This window comes from Dama dama, chromosome 17 (assembly GCF_033118175.1).
Source record: "Dama dama isolate Ldn47 chromosome 17, ASM3311817v1, whole genome shotgun sequence".
Classification (NCBI taxonomy): Eukaryota; Metazoa; Chordata; class Mammalia; order Artiodactyla; family Cervidae; genus Dama; species Dama dama.
In genome coordinates this window covers 69,826,694-69,850,273 of record NC_083697.1, presented here as the reverse complement: position 1 = coordinate 69,850,273, position 23,580 = coordinate 69,826,694, and the positions used below count along the sequence as shown (strand labels likewise).

Here is a 23,580-nt window from a genome sequence, read left to right as displayed (position 1 = left end):
CTATCTCCACCCCTCTCCCATCAGAGTGCTTCCAGTTACAAATCTATTCTTGTTTCCTGCTAGTGATTTTTAGATAATTTTACTATGACTGTTTTTTTTCTAGAATTATAGATCTTTCATGCTGTTGGACAGGCAATAAGTATACTTAACTCTGATTTTCAGAAATTTAAGGTGAAGGCCAGCTGGCAGAGTTTCCATTCAGTCAAAGCATAGCTTTATTTCAGAGGGGGAAAAAAGTGAGTCAAGGACTAACTCAGTCTTAAGGACATTTAACTGGGGGAGTTGTTTTGAACTTGCTTTGAACATTGGTTTGGCAGAGATGGTTTCTCACTAATAAAAACAAGTTATATAATAGGCACTGAGTTGGACTGTAGTGAGGGGATTGGTTTTACCTTGTCTTTGCAGTCAGGTGTTTGCTGCAGATCATAAAGGAGGAAACCCTAACCCTAACCCTTCTTTCAAAGTAAAATGAAAAACCAAACAGTCTATAATTAAATTCAGTGCTAAGTATTCATCGTCAAGAGAATGAAGTAAAATGTAAGCTCTCTCAGACATGAACTGAACACTTCTATTTTTAGAATATCTAAGTTAAAAACTCTTTAAGTGCATTTATACAACAGGCATTACTGACCACCTAAGATATACTACCTTGGAACAAAGAAGTTGAAAGGTACTAATGGAAACATTTGCTTCCTCTGCAATGAATGAAAAAAAATCTGTGTAATAGATGTGTGTGTTATCATCTGTGCATTCTCAGAAAAGGGAGAGCAGCCTTGAGGAGAGAATGACAGCAGAGACTGTGTGATCACCCAGGGCAAGGCATAATGGTGGAAGTGTGTGAAAGGGTAGAGACATCTCCCACGGTTTGGAAGGGGCCTGGGCTTTGGCCTGTCCCTTCTGTAGCAGGGACTGGTGAGCACTTGCTGGCGAGAAGGACAGGGCTCAGAGAGGAACAGCCCTGTGGGGCAGCCAGTAAGGCTGACGTCAGGGACCAGGGCCCCGGCGTGACCCTGGCGTGGCAGTGATGTGACAAGCATCCTGTCTACCATGAGGGCTCAGCATCATGAACTCCTCAGCCGTTCTCTAAGGAATTAAAGCTAAGCCCCTTCCTTTATTCTTAATCCTTATACCACCTAAGGAGGGAGAGGCCCCCTGAAGCATGCCTGAGTAATATTTCTTTGCACTTTTTTTTGAGTGGGGAAGTATGTATTACTTTGATTTAGAAAAAATAGAGTGATGCAGCATTTCTTGCCCCGTAGTGTGAAGGAGTTAGACCCGCACCCACTGCACCTTCAGGCAGGGCTGCTCTGAGCTCGCTGTGGCCCTAGGTCTCAGCTCTCACTTGTTTTTCTCCTGTTTTAGACCTCTCCTGAACTCCCCGCCTCCCACACCCACCCCATTATGAAAGTTACTTATCTTGCGTCCCCGTCTTTCAAAGTAAAATGAAAAACCAAACAGTCTATAATTAAATTCAGTGCTAAGTATTCATCGCCAAGAGAGTGAAGTAAAATGTAAGCTCTCTCAGACATGAACTGAACACTTAAAATCCTAAGGGTGAAGGGGTTTTCAAACTTGTTTTTGGCAGCAGAAACCCATTTCAAAGGAAATTATATACAGACTCAAATACATAAGCCAGGCAATGGTAGAACTCTCTGGCTGAAGTGAAGGAGGGTGACTCAGACACTCTTTCCCCCATGATGTGGCCCCAAATTCCCTTTCCTTGGTACCCTGGAGTTCATCTAAAAGCCACCATGTTAGCCCGAGGAATGGGTACTGTGGGTGGAGGCGTTGGGAGAATGTTAGACACACTCTCACAGGTCAGTGGGGAAGATTATTTTAGGTAGAAGGGCCTTTGATACTCATTGTTCTAACATAGGAACAGATGCTGCTCAGAAGCCAGACTTGTCCATGGGTTTGAGTAAGTGTCCTGCTAAATAAAACACAGAGAGACTCTCATATTTCACCAGCAGTTTGTTCCTCTAGCAGTTAGAAGGACAGAATTGTAGAATACCTATTGCTTATCCAGGTAGAACCAATAAATAGGAACAATCATATAGTCCTGCTGGGCACTGTAAATTCTCAGTCTTCATTTAACAAATATTTAATTCCACTCTAGACTCAGTACACAACAGTGAGAAAAACTGATGAAGCTCCTTCTCTCAAGGAGCTTACATTCTAGAAAGCAGAGAGTATAAGCAAACAAATACATATCTTCTGCTAATATCAATTATATGAGTCATGAAGTGATAGGGGTTTGTTTAATAAGTCCTGATGGGGCTATTAGAAGTGACTAGCACGTGTACCCCACATTTAACAGGTGTCTAATAGATGAAGAAGAGGAAGGAGAGAATAAGGATTACTTACCTCAGAAGACAGATACTTCTGAGGAAGTCACATTGCAGTGATGGGGTAAAGGGACAGGCAGCTATAAGACAGGCTTCATTTTTAGATTATAAATATATTCCTGATGGTGATGATCCTCCATCCCTGAGCTCCTGTATCTTTAAGAGCGGTCATAGTTTATTTGACTTGTGGCAACCTGAAGGCAGAACTTAATACCACTCCATGCTGCCTGCAAAGAATGTACTCACACAAAAGCATTAAAAACCACATTTCTAATGATATTGATAAACCTAGTTTGCAGGGCAGGAATGGAGATGCAGCCATAGAGAATGGACTGCACACATATCAGAGGAAGGGGAGGGTAGGAAGGGTTGAGAAGTGGCGCTGACGTACACACACTGCCGTGTGTAAAGTAGCTATCTCGTGGTGACCCGCCGCGTAGTACTGGGAGCTCAGCCCAGCGCTCTGTGGTGACCTGGAGGGATGGGGACGGGGTGGGAGGGAGGCTCAGTAGGAAAGGATGTGTGTATACTTTGGTTGTTTCACACTGTTGCACAGCACCAACCAAAACAGCGTTGTAAAACAATAACACTCCAATTTTAAAAAAGCACATTTCTTTTTTGACCCACTTCCCTTGTAGTCTACTGCCCCATTTGTTTATTCTCTTCTGGATCAAAAATGTTGTCTTTCATTCTGCGTCACTCCTCTCCTCTCATTCTCTCTCAAGCGTATGCCCTCAGACGTTTGCTCTCACCGCTCCACTGGAACTGCACTTACCTGTGTCCCCACTGCTCAGCTTGGTCTTACCTGACCCGTCAGCAGGTCCCTTCTGGTGCAGCAGACCACTCCATCCTCTCTGACATCTTCTCCTTTACTTGGCTTCCGGGATAACTCATCACTTGCTGGGCTTCCTCCTGCCTCCTCCTCAGCCTCTCTGCTGGCTTCTCCTCTTCCCTGTAGCTGTTACCCGTGAAGTAGTTCAGACCTCAGCTGTCTTCTCTGCTCCATCTCGCCGAGTCTCTCCTCTCTCTCTTCACTAACCATTCCCCTCATGTTCTCATCCAGGTATTACTGGCTTTAAATTGATTTCCTGGTGACTCATACTTTTATAGTTGTAGTCTTGTCCTCTTTCCTGGACTTTAAACTTACATATCCAGTTGTCTCCTCAGCATTTCTGCTTGGGTGTCAACTTGATATGTAAGACTCAACATGTCCAAATTGTAGCTTCTGATTTTTTCCCCTATAGTCTTGCTCCTTCAGTTGTCTTCCCCTTCTCAGCAGATGGCAGTTCCTGTTGTTTGGCTGGATGGAAATTTAGACACCATTGTCTCTTGTCTTTCCCTCACAACTCTCATCTAATGGGCCAGAAAACCCTGCTGGTTCTACTTTCAAAGTATGTCCAGCATCTAATGATGTCTCGGCCTTTCCACCGTTATCCCCTCTGAGCCCCCATCATCTCTTTTTGGGTTAAATCCAGTAGGCTCCTACCTGTTATCCCTACTGCTTCTGTGGCTTCTCTGGAATATTTTCAGCACAACAAGCAGAATCCTTGAAAACATAAGTCAGATCATGCCACTCTTCACTCATCAAGTCACTGTGTAATGACTCGTATTGTCTAAGCTACAAAAGCTTTGCAGAGCCTTATGTTGGCGCCATCCCTTCTTCTCTGCCTCACCCCTTGCTGCTTCACCCCTTTCCTGCCTCTGCCTTAGCCACGTGGTCTCCTCGGTGTTCCTGCCAGCTGTGTTCTGGCCTGACGGTCTTTGCTTCCGCAACGAAATCGTCCCCTGAGATTTCATTAACTCCCTCCGTCTTTGAAGGTGCTGTTCAGAGGTCAACTTTCAATGAGACCTGTCCTGGAACCCTAATTAACTTGGGGGTGTCCTACCTCACGCCCACATCTGCTATCTCTCTGTTGTACACTTTTTTCTTTATGGCCCTTATCATACTCTAACCTAATATATAATAATTTTCTTATTTATTATGTTCATTGATATTATATTCTCCATAGAATATAGTCTTTACAAAGCAAGGGATCTTTCTGTATTCATGCTTCTATAGGAGTGCCAAATTGGTTAAATAAATGAGTGGAAAAAACTTAGAAAGCAACATAATCCTTGTCAATTCCAATGGCAGTGGGGGAAGTGATTACACCTCCCATCGACAACTTGAAATGTCCCTTTAGATATTTCTGTTTTCCAAAGGGTCTTCTCTACACTGTACCTCAGGGAGATTCAACCAATTTTTTAATCTCTCTTTCTCTCCCCCAAGACATTGCTCGACATCACTGGCTCCTCTCTCTCTATGGGGATTTCATTCTTTTCATACAGAGCTTTCTGTAATCCATCTATACCTACTCTCAGTTCAGTTCAGTCACTCAGTCATGTCCGACTCTTTGTGACCCCATGAACTGCAGCACTCCAGGCCTCCCCGTCCATCACCAGCTCCAGGAGTTTACTCAAACTCATGTCCATCGAGTCAGTGATGCCATCCAGGCATCTCATCCTTTGTCGTCCCCTTCTCCTCCTGCCCCCAATCTCTCCCAGCATCAGGGTCTTTTCCAGTGAGTCAGCTCTTTGTACGAGGTGGCCAAAGTATTGGAGTTTCAGCTTCAGTGTCAGACCTTCCAGTGAACACCAGGACTGATCTCCTTCAGGATGGACTGGTTGGATCTCCTTGCAGTCCAAGGGACTCTCAAGAGTCTTCTCCAACACCACGGTTCAAAATCATCAATTCTTTGGCGCTCAGCTTTCTTTACCATCCAACTCTCACATCCATACATGACCACTTGACAAACCATAGCCTTAACTAGACAGACCTTTGTTGGCAAAGTAATGTCTCTGCTTTTTAATATGCTGTCTAAGTTGGTCATAACTTTCCTTCCAAGGAGTAAGCATCTTTTAATTTCATGGCTGCAATCACCATCTGCTGTGATTTTGGAGCCCAAAAAATGAAGTCTGACACTGTTTCCACTGTTTCCCCATCTATTTCTCATGAAGTGATGGGACCAGATGCCATGATCTTAGTTTTCTGAATGTTGAGCTTTAAGCCTACTCTAGATGTCTTGAAAGTAGAAGTGTGAATTGCTCAATCATGTCTGACTCTTTAAGACCCCATGGACTGTAGCATCTAACAAAAGGAAGGGCCTTCCAGTTCATATGACTTAGAAGGCAGAGTAAAGACAAAGTTCATTATTCAGCACCCACTTGGATTTCCTCTCTCCTTTCTCACCTCTTGGGCTTCTGTCCCTGGGTTGGAAAGATGCCCTAGGGAAGGAAATGGCAACCCACCCCAGTATTCTTGGTTGGGAAATCATATGGACAGAGGAAGCTGGCGGGCTACAGTCCATGGGGCCACAGAGAGTGGGACGCGACTTAGTGACTAAACAACAACAGCTCTCAGCTCTTACCTTTCACCCCGCTCCTGTCATCAACCTGTTACAGGAAATGCAGTGCTTTCCCCAAGAAGTGTTCTTACATCACCTCATTCTTTTTCATACAGTCAAACAGCTTTGTAAAAGCTAAGCGCAACGTGGTTGGTAGTAACTTAATTTGAGCGGCATATGAGATGCAGGGCTGACAAGCTCTCGGTCAGGACGGGCTCGGGTGGTGCTGCTGTTGCGTGCCAGCTTGTTTTTCTTTTCAGAGGTAGAGTTGAACTTGAGCCTTAGGCTTTAATCAAGGACTCAAAGGCATGGTGAATGAGGATACTATGCAGTGAGACCAGTGAGTAATTCCTGAGAAAAGACTCTAAAAGCAAAGTAATGAGAGGATTTGCCGATATACATGCTGTATTACAGACAGAGAGATCTGAGAGGGCTGGAAGCAATTGCAGAAAATCTGAAGTTTGTTTCAGGTTATAGGTGTTATTTCAGCAGTTTGTTATCAGAAGCAAAAATATTAAAAAGAGCTGATCATCCTCAGGGGTATATACTCTTCAGAATCCATGAAATTCTGAAGTCCAAGTGAGTCATAATTGTCCTCTTCATTAGGATATGTAAACTAGTATCTTAAACAATATATCGTTGTATTCTGCTATTAGTGTATCAATATTAATTGTCATATGTGTAAATGGAAGTGATTTTGGTGATGAAGCATCTTTAGTTAGTAAAATTTCTTTATTAGATGATGGTCAGTAGAATACATGCTACATGAAGGTGAAATTGTTTTGTTTTCTTTACTGCTGTATCTGGCATTACTGCTAGAGTAATGCTTAGCACATAGGAGGTAGTAAATATTTTCTGAATCAATGAATGAACCTGCCATTGATCAACCTGCCATTGATCTAAAGTCCAATTTATACACTGTAAAATTATAGATGTTAATGAAAATGATGTTAAGATTGGATAGCATGACTTCACCTCTGGGAATATCCCTTTGTCATCTTAAGGACTCAGTCTAAAGGCTATTGGAAGATGATTGTTATAAGACAGTGACATTTACGGTTGAAAAATCTCTCCAAAAACATGTTAAGAGCTCTCTCAGGGTATTTTCCAAAAATTGAGAGCTCACAAAGAATGTCATCTCATCTGGTGTAGTTTACCTGAAGGACAGATATTTATCTTCTGTTTAGAAAGAAAAAGGCTGGTTTGAGTTTTTGCCTGAACTGGGTACCCTTGAACTGAGTGCCTATCAACTGTGCACAAAGTGGCCGTGGCGTGAAGGACTGGGCCGAGCCCGGACTTGGGAGTTCTAATGTGTTCTTAGCCCCATGGCTTTGGGCATTGCAGTCTTAACCACACAATGCTCTAGTTTCTCTGTTTGTAAACTACCACTTACCCTGAGGAAGTTGTGATAGAATTCCTACTTGTGTAGTTTATGGAGCTCTTTGGAACTTCTAAATGAGATGTGTCTGAAATGTTTTGCAAGTTGAACTGTTTTACACAAATACAAACAGTTTTACACAAAAGTGAAGATTCTGAATACATGTTAAGAAAACATCAAACAGAAAGAGAATGTACAAAGCTATCCTAACTGTACAAAGAATATTGATTAATGAAGCTGTGAACATCCAAAGGGCTTGCAAAGGGAGAATAAGAATAAAGAAACAATTTTCAGTGTCTTAAAACCACGGACTGCCACTTCTCCAACTGAGAAACCACACAAAAGAAATCAGTTTCTGCTGAATCAGCAAAGACACGGGATATCAGTAATCAAAACATGTCAGCAATGCCATGTTTTAAATTTGATCCAGATTTTATAGAACCTTACACAAGAATGGCTTTATTGGAGTAAAACATATGGGGTCTTAAAGATGAAGCTGAGATGTTAGGTGCTATTTAATGTTGAACTTTGAGCCACATTTCCCAAGGAATCATCAAACCATAATGCAGGGAATGCAGTCATTCTTCTGAGGGGTTGCAGCTGCTGAAATGCAGACAGATGGAATTTCAGCACTTTCTAGCGTAGTACAGAAACAATCTCATAATAGGATGCACACTTACTCCTTGAAAACTTTCTCTTAACCCTAGAGAGAGGCTATTGTGTAGACTGGCCAGTAATATCTTTACTGTTATGGTTTTTCATTTCATATCTGGTTTCCTGCATGGTCTTGAGGAGTTTCTGTCTGTAGCTAGAGTACTGCAATTCTGGGCTGAGTCCTCTCAGTTCACTTCAGTTCAGTTGCTCAGTCGTGTCTGACTCTTTGCAACCCCATGAACCATAGCATGCCAGGCCTCCCTGTCCATCACCAACTCCCAGAGTTCACCCAAACTCAAGTCCATTAAGTCAGTGATACCATCTAACCATCTCATCCTCTGTTGTTCCCTTCTCCAACTCTAAGACTCTATAAAACTTAAGCTTGTTGCATGTCTTGGCAGTTGAAATCCATAGATGTCATTTGTATTGATTCAGAAATCATGAGATATAATGGAAATCCAGATTTTCATTGTTGATATTGTGAAGGTTACATATGAATTACCATCATACAAAACATACCAAACTGACTGGTTCAACAGGGCTTAAGTTCAAACTTGATGTTCAGCAGGGCTTCCCTGGTGACTCAGATAGTAAAGAATCTGCCTGCAATGGAGGAGACCCAGATTTGATCCTTGGGTCAGGAAGATTCTCTGAGAAGGGAATGGCAACCCACTCCAGTATTCTTGCTTAGAGAATTCCATGAATGGAGGAGCCTGGCAGGCTATACCCCATGGGGCTGCAAAGTGTCGTATATAACTGAGCGACTAACACACTTGCACTTTTACTTAATGTTCAACAAATTGAAACTCTGATTCCTTGATAGCATTGCAATATAATCCATTAATTGCATTTTTCCTTTGCCTTGTGGCAATATATTGTGCTCCATTGAGATGGAAGTGAGTTTTTCCCTTTAGTTAAGAACCTCCTGAGTGCCAACCACTCTGCTGGGGAATGTGGAACATGTGAACGTCTTGGACCTGACTGCCTGGAATGTTCTGTCTGAAGTTTTCTGTATTTCAGTTTCTGAGTTAAATGTTCCATATTTCCTATTTCCCTTTAGTTAGACTACGAGGTTCATCTCATCAAGGAATACACAGTTCAGGGAATGGTGACAGTGGCCAGGCAGATGACCATAGGCTGATCCTGCTAACTTTTGTGGAAGGGAGAGAAAAATATTTTGGAGGCTTATATTTATTTTACCATTACTCTGAATTGGGAGCTCATGAAAATAAGTTGAGTTTTTCTCTGATTATAAACATAAGAAATGATCATTTTAAGAACATTTGTAAAATACAGAGTAAAGTACAATGGAGAAAATAAAAATTACTTTCAATACTAGAGATAATCATAGTAACCTTAGATATGTTAGTACTTCTTTCTAGGCCAAATCGTATTACTCTTTTTTAGAACCAGATGGTGTTTTTACACTTAAATTATCTTGAACTTTTGCCCAGGTCATTATTTTTTGCAATATAATTTTCAATGGCTGTAATGGTATCCCTTATTATGTAGCACTAAAATTTATGTAACCAATCTTCTATTATTGCATAGCTGTTATTTCACAGTTTTCGATGGTATTAATACCCTTAAATGTAAAAACTTGGACTTATTCATAATGATTTACTTTGTATGAAGGCCAAGAAATAAGATTGCTGGGTCAAAGGTTATACACATTTAAAAGGCATTTGATGCAAATTGCCAAATATTGAAGTGTATTTTAACACCCATTTTGTTGAATTAATTTGTGCTTTGAGTAATGGGCTCCCTTAGAAAAATCTTTCTAGCTTCTTCTCCCACACTTTTTGTCTAATGTAATTTTGAAATAATTGCATATTTGTTGAATTTTGAGAAGAAAAAGAACATAATACTTAAAGCAAAGAATACCAAAGTGCAACCGTGTTAAGGAAAAGAAAAGAAAGAAAATATTATTAGCTAATGTTGTTTCACATTCCTTATGCCAAAATAGACTCTAACATTTTTAACTGGCATTTTTATTAAAGCAAGTAAATAAATATATTTCAATACAAGGCATAGGGTCTCTATGCCTGTGTTCAAGCACATATCAACTGCCTATTTGTAGCTAAGTTTCTTTGCATGACATTGAGTGTTGTAGAAGGATTTTAAATGTTTGTTCAATAAATTTCATTTCGAAATAGTTTTCGGTTATTAAAAAAATACTCCCATTTGGTATCTTTCCGCACGTAAGTTGTGCAGTGGACGAGGCTGCTCTCCAAAGCCCACTGGTGAATTTCCTTTCACTTTTCTCAGGCAAACACTTTGTATTCTTCCCACGTAATTTTACAATTAGTGTTCTGGAAAGCCAGAGAGGAATTGGTGACAATGAAGCTGAGAGAGTTGGGAAACACTTCTGTTGAACAGCCAGAGAAGGTTTTCTTTCTGTTCTTTGTTTCTCCTAATTTAAAAAAAACCCTCATATTTATTTTGACTTTGCTTTTCTGCCTCTCTCCCTTTTTTTTTTTTTTTTAGTGCTCTGCAGAGGGGGCGAGAGCTTTCTGTGCACCAGTGGCATCTGCATCCCCAGGAAACTGCAGTGTAACGGCTACAATGACTGCGACGACTGGAGTGACGAGGCTCACTGCAGTATGTGACAGGCGGGATGGGGGTTGTCTGCGGGACGTGGATTCTGTTCAGGGGCCTGGAAACCAGAGCATTCCGTTGTCTGGTCCTGACAACCAGCCGCGCTTGGGTGGACTGCTGTTAGTTTGCTTTTCTTTAGTGAGCAAATGTTTATCTTCCCCCACCCCACACGATAGCTTCATGTTTGTACACCTTTCAAAAGCCTGATTCCATTAGGAACTTGACAGCTAGATGTGCTTTGGAACAGGTCAGGCTCAGAGTGTTTTTCCTTTAAGTATCTTAAAATTGGAAAAAGGCTTTTCATTTATTTTCTTTGGGTGAGGATTTTTGTTTTTGTTTTTAAAGTTCTAAGAGTATAAAGGTCAACTTTTTTTTTAAAGAAGGATATTTTTAATAGGAAATTTTTTACCCTCATGATTTTTAACATTTGTGAAACAGAAGACGCAAAATGTCTTATTTGTTTATGCTTCCTCTCAGCCTGGAGAGAGGCAAGGCATGAGCCAACTGTTCTGCATCTGTGGATCGGTAGATTCAGCCTTTAAACATCCTCCACTTTCTTATCATTGATTTGGTTACTCGTTTTGATGAAAAACGGTGGTTTGTCCAATACTGTATTTGTTTGCTTGAGCTGCCTTACAAAATACCACAGGCTGAGACTTAAACAACCGAAATGCATTTTCTGACAGTTCTGGAGGCTGAAAAGTCCAAGATCAAGGTCTGATAGGGTTCAGTTTCTAATGAGAGTTCTGTTCCTGGCTTGCAGGTAACTGCCATGTGCCTGTGTACTCAAATAACCTCTTTGGGGGGAAAGCAAGAGATGGGGAGAAGAGAAGAGGAGGGAGGAGGTAGGGAGGAGAGAGCTCTCATGTGTCTCTTCCTCTTCTTATAAGGGTATCAGCTCAGTTGAACTAGGGTCCCACCCTTCTGATCGTTTTTTTTTTTTTTTTACTTTACAATATTGTATTGGTTTTGCCATACATTCACATGAATCAGCCATGGGTGTACATGCGTTCCCCATCCTGAACCCCCCTCCCACTTCCCTCCCCAATCCCATCCCTCTGGGTCTTCCCAGTGCACCAACCCTGAGCACCCTGTCTCATGCATCGAAACTGGACTGGCGATTTGTTTCACATATGATAATATACATGTTTCAATGCCATTCTCCCAAACCATCCCACCCTCGCCCTCTCCCACAGAGTCAAAAAGACTGTTCTATGCATCTGTGTCTGTTTTGCTGTCTAGCATACAGGGTTATCATTACCATCTTTCTAAATTCCATATACATGCACTAGTATACTGTATTGGTGTTTTTCTTTCTGACTTACTTCACTCTGTATAGTAGGCTCCAGTTTCATCCACCTCATTAGAACTGATTCAAGTGTATTCTTTTTAATGGCTGAGTAATATTCCTTTGTGTATATGTACCACAGCTTTCTTATCCATTCATCTGCTGATGGACATCTAGGTTGCTTCCGTGTCCTGGCTATTATAAACAGTGCTGCAATGAACATTGAGGTGCACGTGTCTCTTTCAGTTCTGGTTTCCTCAGTGTGTATGCCCAGCAGTGCGATTGCTGGGTCATATGGCAGTTCTATTTCCAGTTTTTTAAGGAATCTCCACACTGTTCTCCATAGTGGCTGTACTAGTTTGCATTCCCACCAACAGTGTAAAAGGGTTCCCTTTTCTCCACACCCTCTCCAGCATTTATTGCTTGTAGACTTTTGGATAGCAGCCATTCTGACTGGCGTGAAATGGTACCTCATTATGGTTTTGATTTGCATTTATCTGATAATGAGTGATGTTGAGCATCTTTTCATGTGTTTGTTAGCCATCTGTATGTCTTCTTTGGAGAAATGTCTGTTTAGTTCTTTGGCACATTCTTTGATTGGGTCATTTATTTTTCTGGAATTGAGCCACAGGAGTTTCTTGTATATTTTTCAGATTAATTCTTTGTCTGTTGCTTCATTTGCTATTATTTTCTCCTATTCTGAAGGCTGTCTTTTCACCTTGCTTATAGTTTCCTTTGTTGTGCAGAAGCTTTTAATTTTAATTAGGTCCCATTTGTTTATTTTTGCTTTTATTTCCAATATTCTGAGAAGTGGGTCGTAGAGGATCCTGCTGTGATTTATGTCAGAGAGTGTTTTGCCTATGTTTTCCTCTAGAAGTTTTATAGTTTCTGGTCTTACATTTTGAGTTTATTTTTGTGTATGGTGTTTGAAAGTGTTCTAGTTTCATTCTTTTACAAGTGGTTGACCAGTTTTCCCAGCACCACTTGTTAAAGAGATTGTCTTTTTTCCATTGTATATTCTTGCCTCCTTTGTTGAAGATAAGGTGTCCATAGGGGCGTGGATTTATCTCTAGGCTTTCTATTCTGTTCCATTGATCTATATTTCTGTCTTTGTGCCAGTACCATACTGTCTTGATGACTGTGGCTTTGTAGTAGAGACTGAAGTCAGGCAGGTTGATTCCTCCAGTTCCATTCTTCTTTCTCAAGATCGCTTTGGATATTCAACGTTTTTTGTATTTCCATACAAATTGTGACATTATTTGTTATAGTTCTCTGAAAAATACCGTTGGTAGCTTGATAGGGATTGCATTGAATCTATAGATTGCTTTGGGCAGTATACCCATTTTCACTAAAATGATTCTTCCGATCCATGAACACGGTTTATTTCTACATCTATTTGTGTCCTCTTTGATTTCTTTCACCACTCTTTTATGGTTTTCTATGTATAGGTCTTTTGTTTCTTTAGGTAGATATATTCCTAAGTATTTTATTCTTTTCGTTGCAATGGTGAATGAAATTATTTCCTTAATTTCTCTTTCTGTTTTCTCATTGTTAGTGTATAGGAATGCAAGGGCTTTCTGTGTGTTGATTTTATATCCTGCAACTTTACTATATTCATTGATTAGCTCTAGTAATTTTCTGGTGGAGTCTTTAGGGTTTTCTATGTAGAGGATCATGTCATCTGCAAACAGTGAGAGTTTTACTTCTTCTTTTTCCAATCTGGATTCCTTTTATTTCTTTTTCTGCTCTCATTGCTGTGGCCAAAACTTCCAAAACTATGTTGAATAGTAGTGGTGAGAGTGGGCACCCATGTCTTGTTCCTGAGTTTAGGGTAAATGCTTTCAATTTTTCACCATTGAGGATAATGTTTGCTGTGGGTTCGTCATATATAGCTTTTACTATGTTGAGGTATGTTCCTTCTATTCCTGCTTTCTGGAGGGTTTTTATCATAAATGGATATCAAATTCTGATCTTTATCACTGCTTCACAGGCCTTATCCATCATGTTGGGGATTAAAGCTTCAACATGCTGCTGAAACTCAGCCTCTGTTCACTGGTACAGAATAGAAACACAGAGACAGACTTTGGGTAAAATAGAAAAGAGCAGCTTTAATTGCTTTGCCAGGCAAAGGGGGCCTCAGTGCACTAGTGCCCTGAACTGTGTGACCCACCCTGGAGGGGGTAGTGAGGAGTTTTATAGTGTTCAGGACATGATCAGCTCATGGATACGTCTTAGATTCGTTGGCATCAGGTGAAGTTTCAAGCATTATCAGCCTTCTGGTTTCAACCAGTCTAGAGTCTATGTTCTTGTGGTCAGCAGTTTTCATCTGGAGGGAGTCTGCTTCCTGTAAAAACAACTTATGAGTGTGTGTCAGGCATTTATCTGTATCATTCAGGGAACTGGGAGTTTGGTGATTCTGTTATGTGACAGAATTGTGGTCTAAATTGTTACTGGTTCCCCAGCCCAACAGGTGTTCTTTGTTTCTACATCTTCACATTTTTTAGTCATTAACTCTTGAGTCAGACAAAGACAAGGGCACAGGGCTTGTATACGGTTTCAAACCTATAAATTTTGAGAGGACACAGTCTTTCAGTCCACATCAAATATATATTCAGATCTCAAATTGGTTTGCAATTATGCAACAGATAAAATGGAAAAATTAGCCTCAAGAATACATTGCAGGATCTGCCTCCAAAACAAGCCCATATACAATGGTGTTTGAATTGCTTTTTTTTTTAATTGCTTTTTAATGGTTATATGACCAGCAATTGTTACTATGGGAAAAGCTGTGTTTTCCTTCCTGTAGGAGTTGCCACAGCTTTATAAGAGCTCTCTCAATTGCTCACCTCAATTGAAAGATTCCTCTGGTGTGTTTACCAGGCGGGCCAACTCTTCTTCCATATGAAGGCTTCTAGGACATTTATTTGTCATAACTTTTGAAAGACAGTATGTTGTGGTAATATTTAGTTAAGGTCAGTATTTCCCAAACTGGTATTCCATAGTACCTGAGTCTTGCAAAATGCCTGGGAAAAAAGCTTGAGAAATGATGTCTGTCAGATCTCAGTTGTTTCAGTCATGTCCAACTCTTCACAAAGAAGTAGGACCTCCCTACTGTAGGTGCTTTGTATAATATTTGCTCCCAAATCCATAGCAATATTCCCTAATATAAGTATGTGCTCAGACACTCAGTGGTGTCTGACTCTTTGCAACCCCATGGGCTGTAACCCACCAGGCTCCTCTGTCCATGGGATTTTCCAGGCAAGAGTGGGTTGCCATTTCCTCCTTCAGGGGATCTTCCTGATCCAGGGATTGAACCCATGTGTCCTGCAACTCCTGCACTGGCAGGGGGATTCGTTTACCACTGAGCCACCTGGGAAGCCCTGATTTATTTCCTAGAGAGTTACAATACATATTTGCTCATTAAAGTTTCTGATAAATCCCAGTTGATTTAAAAAAATTAATTTTATCTTAATTTGGTATTTCCTCAAAATTATTTGTTTACATATGACCTCACATTTATTTATTCATTTATTTATTTTATATAATATCTAGCATCCTATAGAATTTCAGTTATGTTGCTCATATTTTGTTAGAAATGTTTTCACTAAGATATTTGGTTTTATAACTTGGAATTCTCTCTTCAGAAAAACCTATAGTACATGATTGTACATGAAAAACATTTTTTTATGGGATGTATATTTACATTGGGCTTCCCAGGTAATACTAGTGGTAAAGAACCCACCTGCCTGTACAGGAGACTTAAGAGACGTGGATTCAATCCCTGAGATGATCCCCTGGAGGAGGGCATGGCCACCCACTCCAGTATTCTTGCTGGGAGAATCCCATGGCAGAGGAGCCTGGCAGGCTACAGTCCATGGGGTTGCAAAGAGTCGGACACCACTGAGTGTCTGAGCACATACTTATATTAGGGAATATTGCTATGGATTTGGGAGCAAATATTATACAAAGCACCTACAGTAGGGATTTTAAGTGGTTCTATAGAATTATATACAATAATGGGAGTTACAGTGAATCTCTTGTTTATCCCCTAATTATGGCCCATGTTGTGTCATATTCAAATTCTACCTCTACCTCTGAGGTAGGCCAACACTGGCTTCATCTTCCATTGCATGGAACGTAACACTCTAAACAGTAAGAGGAGCTTTCTGCTGCATTTGTTGAAATTGAAAGAGTAAATTTTACCAGTCACTGAACAAAGAAGGTATTATTATTATTCTGTAAGGTAGTCAGCAATATCCCAGGAGTGGAAGAGTTTATTAAGGAAGATACGGGCTTTTCTTCCTCATGAACATACTTCAAAAACCATTTGGCTTGGTTCGTTGAGGAAATACATCCCTTCAGAATACTTGTTCATGAAAATGCTTAGACACTGAAAGCTTCGCATGCAGTTGTTGCTGACCTTACAAGGACATCTGCCTCTGCAATTTAGCATGCCAGGGCCTGTGGCATTGCAGCGTGTGTGTTCACGGAAGGGACCACCCTGCTGTTGTCACCGTGCTGAAGTGCAGGAATAGTGTCAAGTCTGACTTAGGGCATGGATCAGAGCTAGAATGCAGCCCACACATACTCCCGAGGGGAGAAGGAGGTTTGGCTGGACACTCCCAGTTGGAGCTCAAAGATTTACCATGTTCTGAGGGCTCTCACAGGTACAGAAGGAAGACTGACTTCCAAGGAAGGAAGGGAAGGGATTTGCTGTTTGCGTGAGTTCTCAAATCAACTGTGCTAGAAGCATTTACCTACATGATGTGATTTAATTTTCAGCAAAGGAAGTATTATTCCTTTTTGTTCAGGTACAGAGGTGGAACTTATGACAATGAAATAATTTGCCAGTGGTTCAAAGTGCCAGATTTGAACCCACTCCTGAATGGGTCCAAATCAAATTATTTTCTCTTAATTGTGCTGCCTTTGACTTGCCAGTGTCCAGAAAGTGCAAATTTGGTGAATGATTGTGCTCCTATCATTCATATGACAGGAAAATGTTTAGTTTGGGTGCTCAGTTATGTTGAGGGAGATAATTGTCTATAACTGTGGCTCACCGGGTATCTGGGACTGCTTCCTGACCTCCTCCCAACTCATTCTGTTGTGTTTCTTGATCTCTTCCTTGTGTGTGTTAGTCGTTCAGTCGTGTCCAACTCTTTGCAGCCCTGTGGACTGTAGCCCACCAGGCTCCTCTGTCCATGGAATTCTTCAAGCAAGAACACTGGAGTGAGTTGCCATTCCCTTCTCCAGGGGATCTTCCTGACCCAGGGATCAAACTCAGGTCTCCTGCATTGCAGGTGGATTCTTTACTGTCTGAGGCACCAGGGAAGCCCTGTCTCTTCCTTGCTGCTGCTGCTAAGTCGCTTCAGTCGTGTCCGACTCTGTGTGACCCCATAGACGGCAGCCCACCAGGCTCCCCCGTCCCTGGGATTCTCCAGGCAAGAACACTGGAGTGGGTTGCCATTTCCTTCTCCAGTCTCTTCCTTAAGTATTGGTAAAATGGACAGGTATCCAACCACTGAGAAGAATTTTAGTGGTCTAGAGAAAAGATTTTTGAAAATTAGGAAGTGTTTTTTAAATTTCGAGTTCTGTGACTTGAAATAGGCTATATCTCACTGCCTGGTTCTCCTTGTCATCAAGACTGGCAGCACAATAGCATCTCCAGGAAGCCCCACTTGCAGAAATTCCAGCTCTGTCAGTCTGGAGGGGGCCGGGCAGTCTGTGCCCGGGCAGCAGTCCCTTTGTAAGACTCTGCCAGTGATTCTAGTGCAGTCAGGTTTGAAACCCCTGCACTAGAGGGTGTCTGGGGTCTCTTTTTTTGCTAATATTCTATCATCTTTTGATTCTGTAACCAGCCCTAGAACAGCATCTGATATGCAGCAGGTGCTTAGCAAATGAAAAAGCCTCAGGAAAAGGGTTGTCACAGGGAAAAGAACCGCCATAAAGTCCCCATACTTTGTGCCATGCAAGCCAATGTCAAATAATTTCAGGAGTCATTCACTCTGAATTTGGGGTAACGTTGGTTGTTACCCCATTTATTTTTGTGTACTGTGGTAGACTAATTATACTGAGTTAACTAAATACACCAGTTAGCATAATTAGTTATACTAATTATCACACAGATTAATAGTACGAGGTCTTGAGTCAGGCTGCCTGGGTTCCTGTTTCTTTCTTTCCTGCTTGCTTTCTATTTGGCTGTGCTGGCTTCCTTGCTGTGCGGCTTCTCTCTAATTGTGGCAAACGGGAATTGCTGTCTAGTTGCAGTGCGTGGCTTCTCTTATTGTGGAGCATGGGTTCTAGGGCGTGCAAGCTTCGGCAGCTGTGGTGTGTGGGCTCAGTAGGTGCAGTTCCCAGGCTCCAGAGCACAGGCTCAACTGTTGTGATGCATGGTTGCTCCGAGGCATGTGGAATCTTTGAGGACTAGGGATTGAACCCGTGTCTCCTGCACTGGCAGGCAAATTCTTTACCATTGAGCCACCAGGGAAGCCCCTCCTATCTCTTCTTTATCATTTCCTGCCTCTCTAAATATGGCAAGGTACCCAATCTCTCTGGGTCTTAGTGTCCTCATCAGTGAAATGGAGACAATAAATAATATTATTATACTAAGTATCTCTAGAATTGTTGAGCAGAATAATGAATCACTAGATGTCAAGCACAGAGACCAGTGCCTGGCATGAAGTAATTCTCAAAAAGCATTAGGATTTATGGTTGTGACTGTGGTTGTTATCTTATTCTCCATGCCGTCCTTCCAACATCCCTCCCACTCCTGCCCCACCAAAGGTCAGGTGATACATTGTGGACAAGACAGAAATACTACAATATGCACAATGATTTTAAAAGCAGCACCACATGAAGCTATCTTGTATAGGAGGCCACCCAAGTAGCACAGAATAAAAACTGATATTCCAAATAATGTTTCTGAATCATCAAAAATGACTGTAGCTACTATATTTTTTAAGACAGGGGAGCAAATAAATACTAGAAAGATTTCAACCAAATTAATAAAAATAAAAATATTTCATTCTACCCTGATGGAAGAAGTTTCAGATGTCTGGAAAATTCACTCCTGATTTGAGGCCATCTGATGATATGGGATCAATAAAATTATTGAATAGTCTTGAATTCCTGCTATGTGTGAAGCCTGTTCTAGATACCTAGTAAATATAAAGACTGTTAAGACATGATTTTTTGCTTCATGAGCCTTTTAGTCTAATCAGGGAAATGACATAGAGATCATAACATAAACACAGAGATAATTAAATATGTTTTAGAACAATGTAATAGATATGCATGCTCAGTCACTTCAGTTGTGTCTGACTCTTTGTCACTCTATGGACTGTAGTCCACCAGGCTGCTCTGTCTATGGGATTCTCTAGGCAAGAATACTGGCGTGGGTTGCCGTGCCCTTCTCCAGGGGATCTTCCCAATCCAGGGATTGAACCCATGTCTCTTATGTCTTCTGCATTGGTAGGCTGGTTCTTTACTACTCGTGCTGCCTGGGAAGCCCAGTATAATAGGTATGGCAAAGCAGAAGATGGTGTAAACAGAAAGATCTTGTGAGAGAGAAGAGCACAGATCACTGGTTACCCGATTGGCATGAGAGAGCCAATGGGAAAGACAGGATTAAAACTGGCCTTGGAATAAAGTGATGGTTGGACATTCCAGCACAGTAGCTCTCTGTCAGAGGCAATACCCCCTAGATGTTTGCAGTGTCTGGAGGCCTGTTTGATTGGGCTGCTGGGGACATTTAGGGGACGCTACTGGCCTTTACTGGGCCATGGTTGGGGTTGTTGCTGAACATGCAGCGCATGGGACAGCTCCCACCACAGTCACCCAGCCCCAAGGGTCCACAGTGCTGCAGCTGAGAAATCCTGCTTTGGAGCTAGACGTCAATAGCTGAGAACCCTCAGGACATCAAGGAGCCCAGGTCACTGTAACAAGCTGGGAAACTCTGGGCAAACTGGTTAACCTCTTGGTCATCTCAAAACAAGGCTGTTTCTGGGTGGAAACTGAGCATCCCTACTTGAATCCTGAGTTGAGGCAACATGATTATGTTTACAGACTCAAGAGACTGAGCAAATTGAATGAAGCTCTTGAGAAAAAGATTTTCTGTTCCTTAGCTGTCTCTTTTCATTTAATGACAATTTTGAGGGATAAAAGTTAATAGTGCAAGATGCCGGACTGAAATAACTATTAACATGCAAGAACTTCAGAAGTAGCATTTTGTATCAAAACTCTCATTCAGAAAAAAAAGATCTGTATCTAGAAAAATACCCACCTTATGTTATGCAAAATTATGGTTGTATTGAGCAAGAAACGCACAGCAAGCAGCTTCTGTAAGTTTTGATCTGTTGGCCCCAAATTGCACTTATAGCATCTCTTTTCAGTTGAAATAAACATTTATTCTCCAATATAAGGAGGCACTGTGATCTTTGCTGTTTGCCATGTATTTCTGGGTGTGCAGTGCCTCTGGTTAAGGTTTTCTGTGTTTACTAATTACACAGACCTTAGGGAGGTAACAAGTTGTTTTCCAAATGCAGCTAATTTTGTATCTAACGTCTGAGAATGGCTTCTAACCAAGAAAGTCGTAGTAGTGGAAAGTTGAGTAATCTGTATGAATAATGAGGAATTATAAAAAATGTTTGAATCATCCCCATTTATGAAATAAGTTAATCAGTGACAGCATTAATTTAAAAAATACATCCAATGAGGTTTTTTTGTATGAATTACCAGGGATCCCAGAATGGACCTTGGAAATATTTTAAGTGTTCTCAGGTTAATCAGATTCTGAAAGAGGTACTTGATTCTCCAGTCCTACCATCCAAAAAAGTGATGTGTACTGCTTTAAAAAATTAATTCATATGTTTAAAATCTATCACCCTTTCACACTGCCTCCTCCTCTGGTGACGTAAGTACTTCTGCACTGATGGTCAAGGTGAAGATCCCCCCATAATGCTGATTCTAGCATGCTGATTCAAAACTTCTCATGAGAGATGAAAGTAAAACAAAAATCAAAAAGATCTTTAACATTTCCTGAGGAAATGTATATATCTTGATGCACAAATTCCCCAGCTTTGCTCAGTGGGCAGGAGAACCACAATCAACCTTTCTTGACTCAGCCAGTATGTGTGTGGTCAGCTCAGCTGGCAGTAGGGTGTGGGTTGGGGAGTTAGCACCCTAGGCTGAATGGGGGGAAATAGTGTGGCCAAGGTGAAAGCTGGCACCTCTTTTTAGTCCTTATGTTTTCCCTTATGATGGTTGTCCTCATTTGAAAATTATTTGGCCCAGGGGAAATGAAAAAAAAAAAAAAAGGACTTACAAGGTTCTGTATCTGTATGTGCGTGTGCATGTGGGTATGCCCTCTTAATGATGGTGCTGAACAGATGCTCTCTAAGGCACATTCCATTTCTAAAATGGTGTGATTCTGAAAGTATTTAAGTAACTTCTTAGAAGAGTGCTCTTTGAAACAGAAGTTGATGATTCATGTAAATAACAAGTATAATATTTTGATGTGGCTCACAGTTTCACTAGTCAGTGCCCAAGATTTTCGATAATGAATTGTTACAGAATTTGGGATGTTTAGAGTAAAGAGGTGCATGTGTGCAGTCGCTTCTGTCATGTCTGACTCTGCAACCCTGAAAACTGTAGGCCACACACTCCCCTGTCCAGTCAAGAATGCTAGAAGTGGGTTGCCATGCCATCCTCCAGGGTATCTTCCTGACCCAGGGATCGAACCCATGTCTCTTACATCTCCTTCATTGGCAGGCAGGTTCTTAACCACTAATGCCACCTGGGAAGCCCCATGGTAAAGAAGTACCCATCACCGATTGAATGAGAGGCAGACGTGTGCTTCAGGAGAAACAATCAGCTGGAATTCAGGAGGCTGGGATGTTTTCCATTAGATTCTTGATCTTTATCAGTCAAGCAGACTGATCCTCATATGTGACTTTATTTCTCACTTCTTTCCTTTGTTCTTGCTATTCCTTCTACTTGAAACATGCTGAAATTTTCATTACATCCACTCAACTAAAATTCTGCACATCTTCCATGATCCCTCTTCAGCCTTAAGAATCTGTTTTTGAACTTAATTCACTCTAAGGGAAAAGATAATATTGGGTTGGCCAAAAGTTCATTTGGATTTTCCAATGACATCTTACAAAAAAACCTGAATGAACTTTTTGACCAACCTAATACATTTAAGAAATCTAGTTGCTACTAACTACAGCCTTTACATGCAAATATTTTTACCTTATTGAGGTATAACTTATACACTGTAAAGTTATTTAGTAAATTTATAGGATTGTGAAACCCTCACCACGATCCACTTCTAGAACTTTCCCATCTTTCCCCACATTTCCCTCCTATTTATCTGTATTCAGTCCTCACTCCCACATCTCAAGCCACAGCCACATCTGTGTCTGTAAGTTTGCCTTTTCCAGAAAGTTTATAAATGGGTCACACAATATGTAGTTTTTGTATTCGGTTTCTTTCACTTAGCAAAATGTATCTGAGCTTCATCAATGCTGTCACATGCATCAGTAGTTTGATACTTTTAATTGCTGAATAGTATCCCATTGTATGACTATACTACATTTTGCTTGTACATTTGCCAGTTGTTGAGCATTTGGAATATTTCTAGGCTTTGGCAATTGTGAATAAATCTGTGATAAACATTCACATGGCAGTCTTTGTGTGAGTATATGTTTCACTTCTCTTGGGTAGATTTCTAAGAGTGGAATTCATGAATCTCATAAAGTGATAGTTAAGCTTTAAGAAGCTGTCAAACTGCTCTCCAATGTGGCATTATTATTTTACACCCCCACCAACTACATATGAGGGTTTCAATTTCTCAGAATCCTTGTTGATACTTGATATTGTCTGTCTTATCTATTATAGCTATTTTAGGGGATATAGAATAGTATCTTATTGTGGTTTTATTTGCATTTCCTTAATGGTTAATTACATTGAACACCTTTTCATGTGCTTATCAGCCATTTGTATATCCTTCATGAAGACTTTCTATTCAAGTTCATTTGTCTCTTTGTAATTGGGTGGTTTATCTTATTATTGAGTGTAAGACATCTATGTATATTTCTGGATATAAGTCCTTTATCAGATACATGCTTTGAAAATATTTTTTTATTCAGCACGTGACTTGTCTTTTCATCTTTAAAATAGCGTCTTTGGAAGCACAAATGTTTTTAATTTTTAAAGTGGAAGTGTTTAGTTGCTCAGTCGTATCTGACTCTTTGCGACCCCGTGGACTATAACAGCCCACAAGAATCTGTCCATGAGATTCTCCAGGCAAGAATACTGGATGGGTAGCCATTCCCTTCTCTAGGGGATCTTCCTGACCCAGGAATCAAACTCAGGTTTCCTGCATTGTAAGCAGATTCTTTACTAACTGGGAAGCTCCTTTTAATTTTAATGAATATCATTTATTATTTTTTAGGTTTGTGCTTTTATGATCATATCCAAGAATTCTTTGCCACTCCCCATCAGAAAGACTTTTTTCTTATTTTTTCTAGAAGCTTCATAATTTTAGTTCTTACATTGAAATCTACAATCCATTTTGAGATTTTTTGATATGGTTTGAGATAAAGGTCAGAGTTCAACTTTGCATACTTGAAATCCAGTTGTCCCCACACCATTTGTTGAAGAGTATTCTTTTCCCATTGAGTTGCCTTGGATCTTACATACATTATTATTTATGTCTTCCTCCAACTCTATTAAGTTGTTGTGCTTATCATAATTTCATAATTAAGTTTACAGACATAAATTTTAACTAATATACTCAACATCATAGCTGATAGATGGAAGAACTAGAATAGGAGTTCTGGTTTACTCAAGAACAAGATCTATCTTCATATTAAAATTTCCTTCCATGATGTTTATTCCAACATCAAACTGGAAGCTTCTTGAGTTTCAGTTCAG

General features: G+C 40.7%; 1 protein-coding gene across 1 annotated transcript in view; it reads left to right on the top strand.

Annotated features, from left to right (window-relative positions):
- CORIN (corin, serine peptidase) overlaps window positions 1-23,580 on the top strand; it is a 267,935-nt gene that overhangs the window by 164,428 nt on the left and 79,927 nt on the right. Inside the window, exon 6 of the mRNA XM_061164691.1 lies at window positions 10,248-10,361. Coding sequence (XP_061020674.1) covers window positions 10,248-10,361 — 114 coding nt within the window. The remainder of the gene's footprint in view (window positions 1-10,247; window positions 10,362-23,580) is intronic.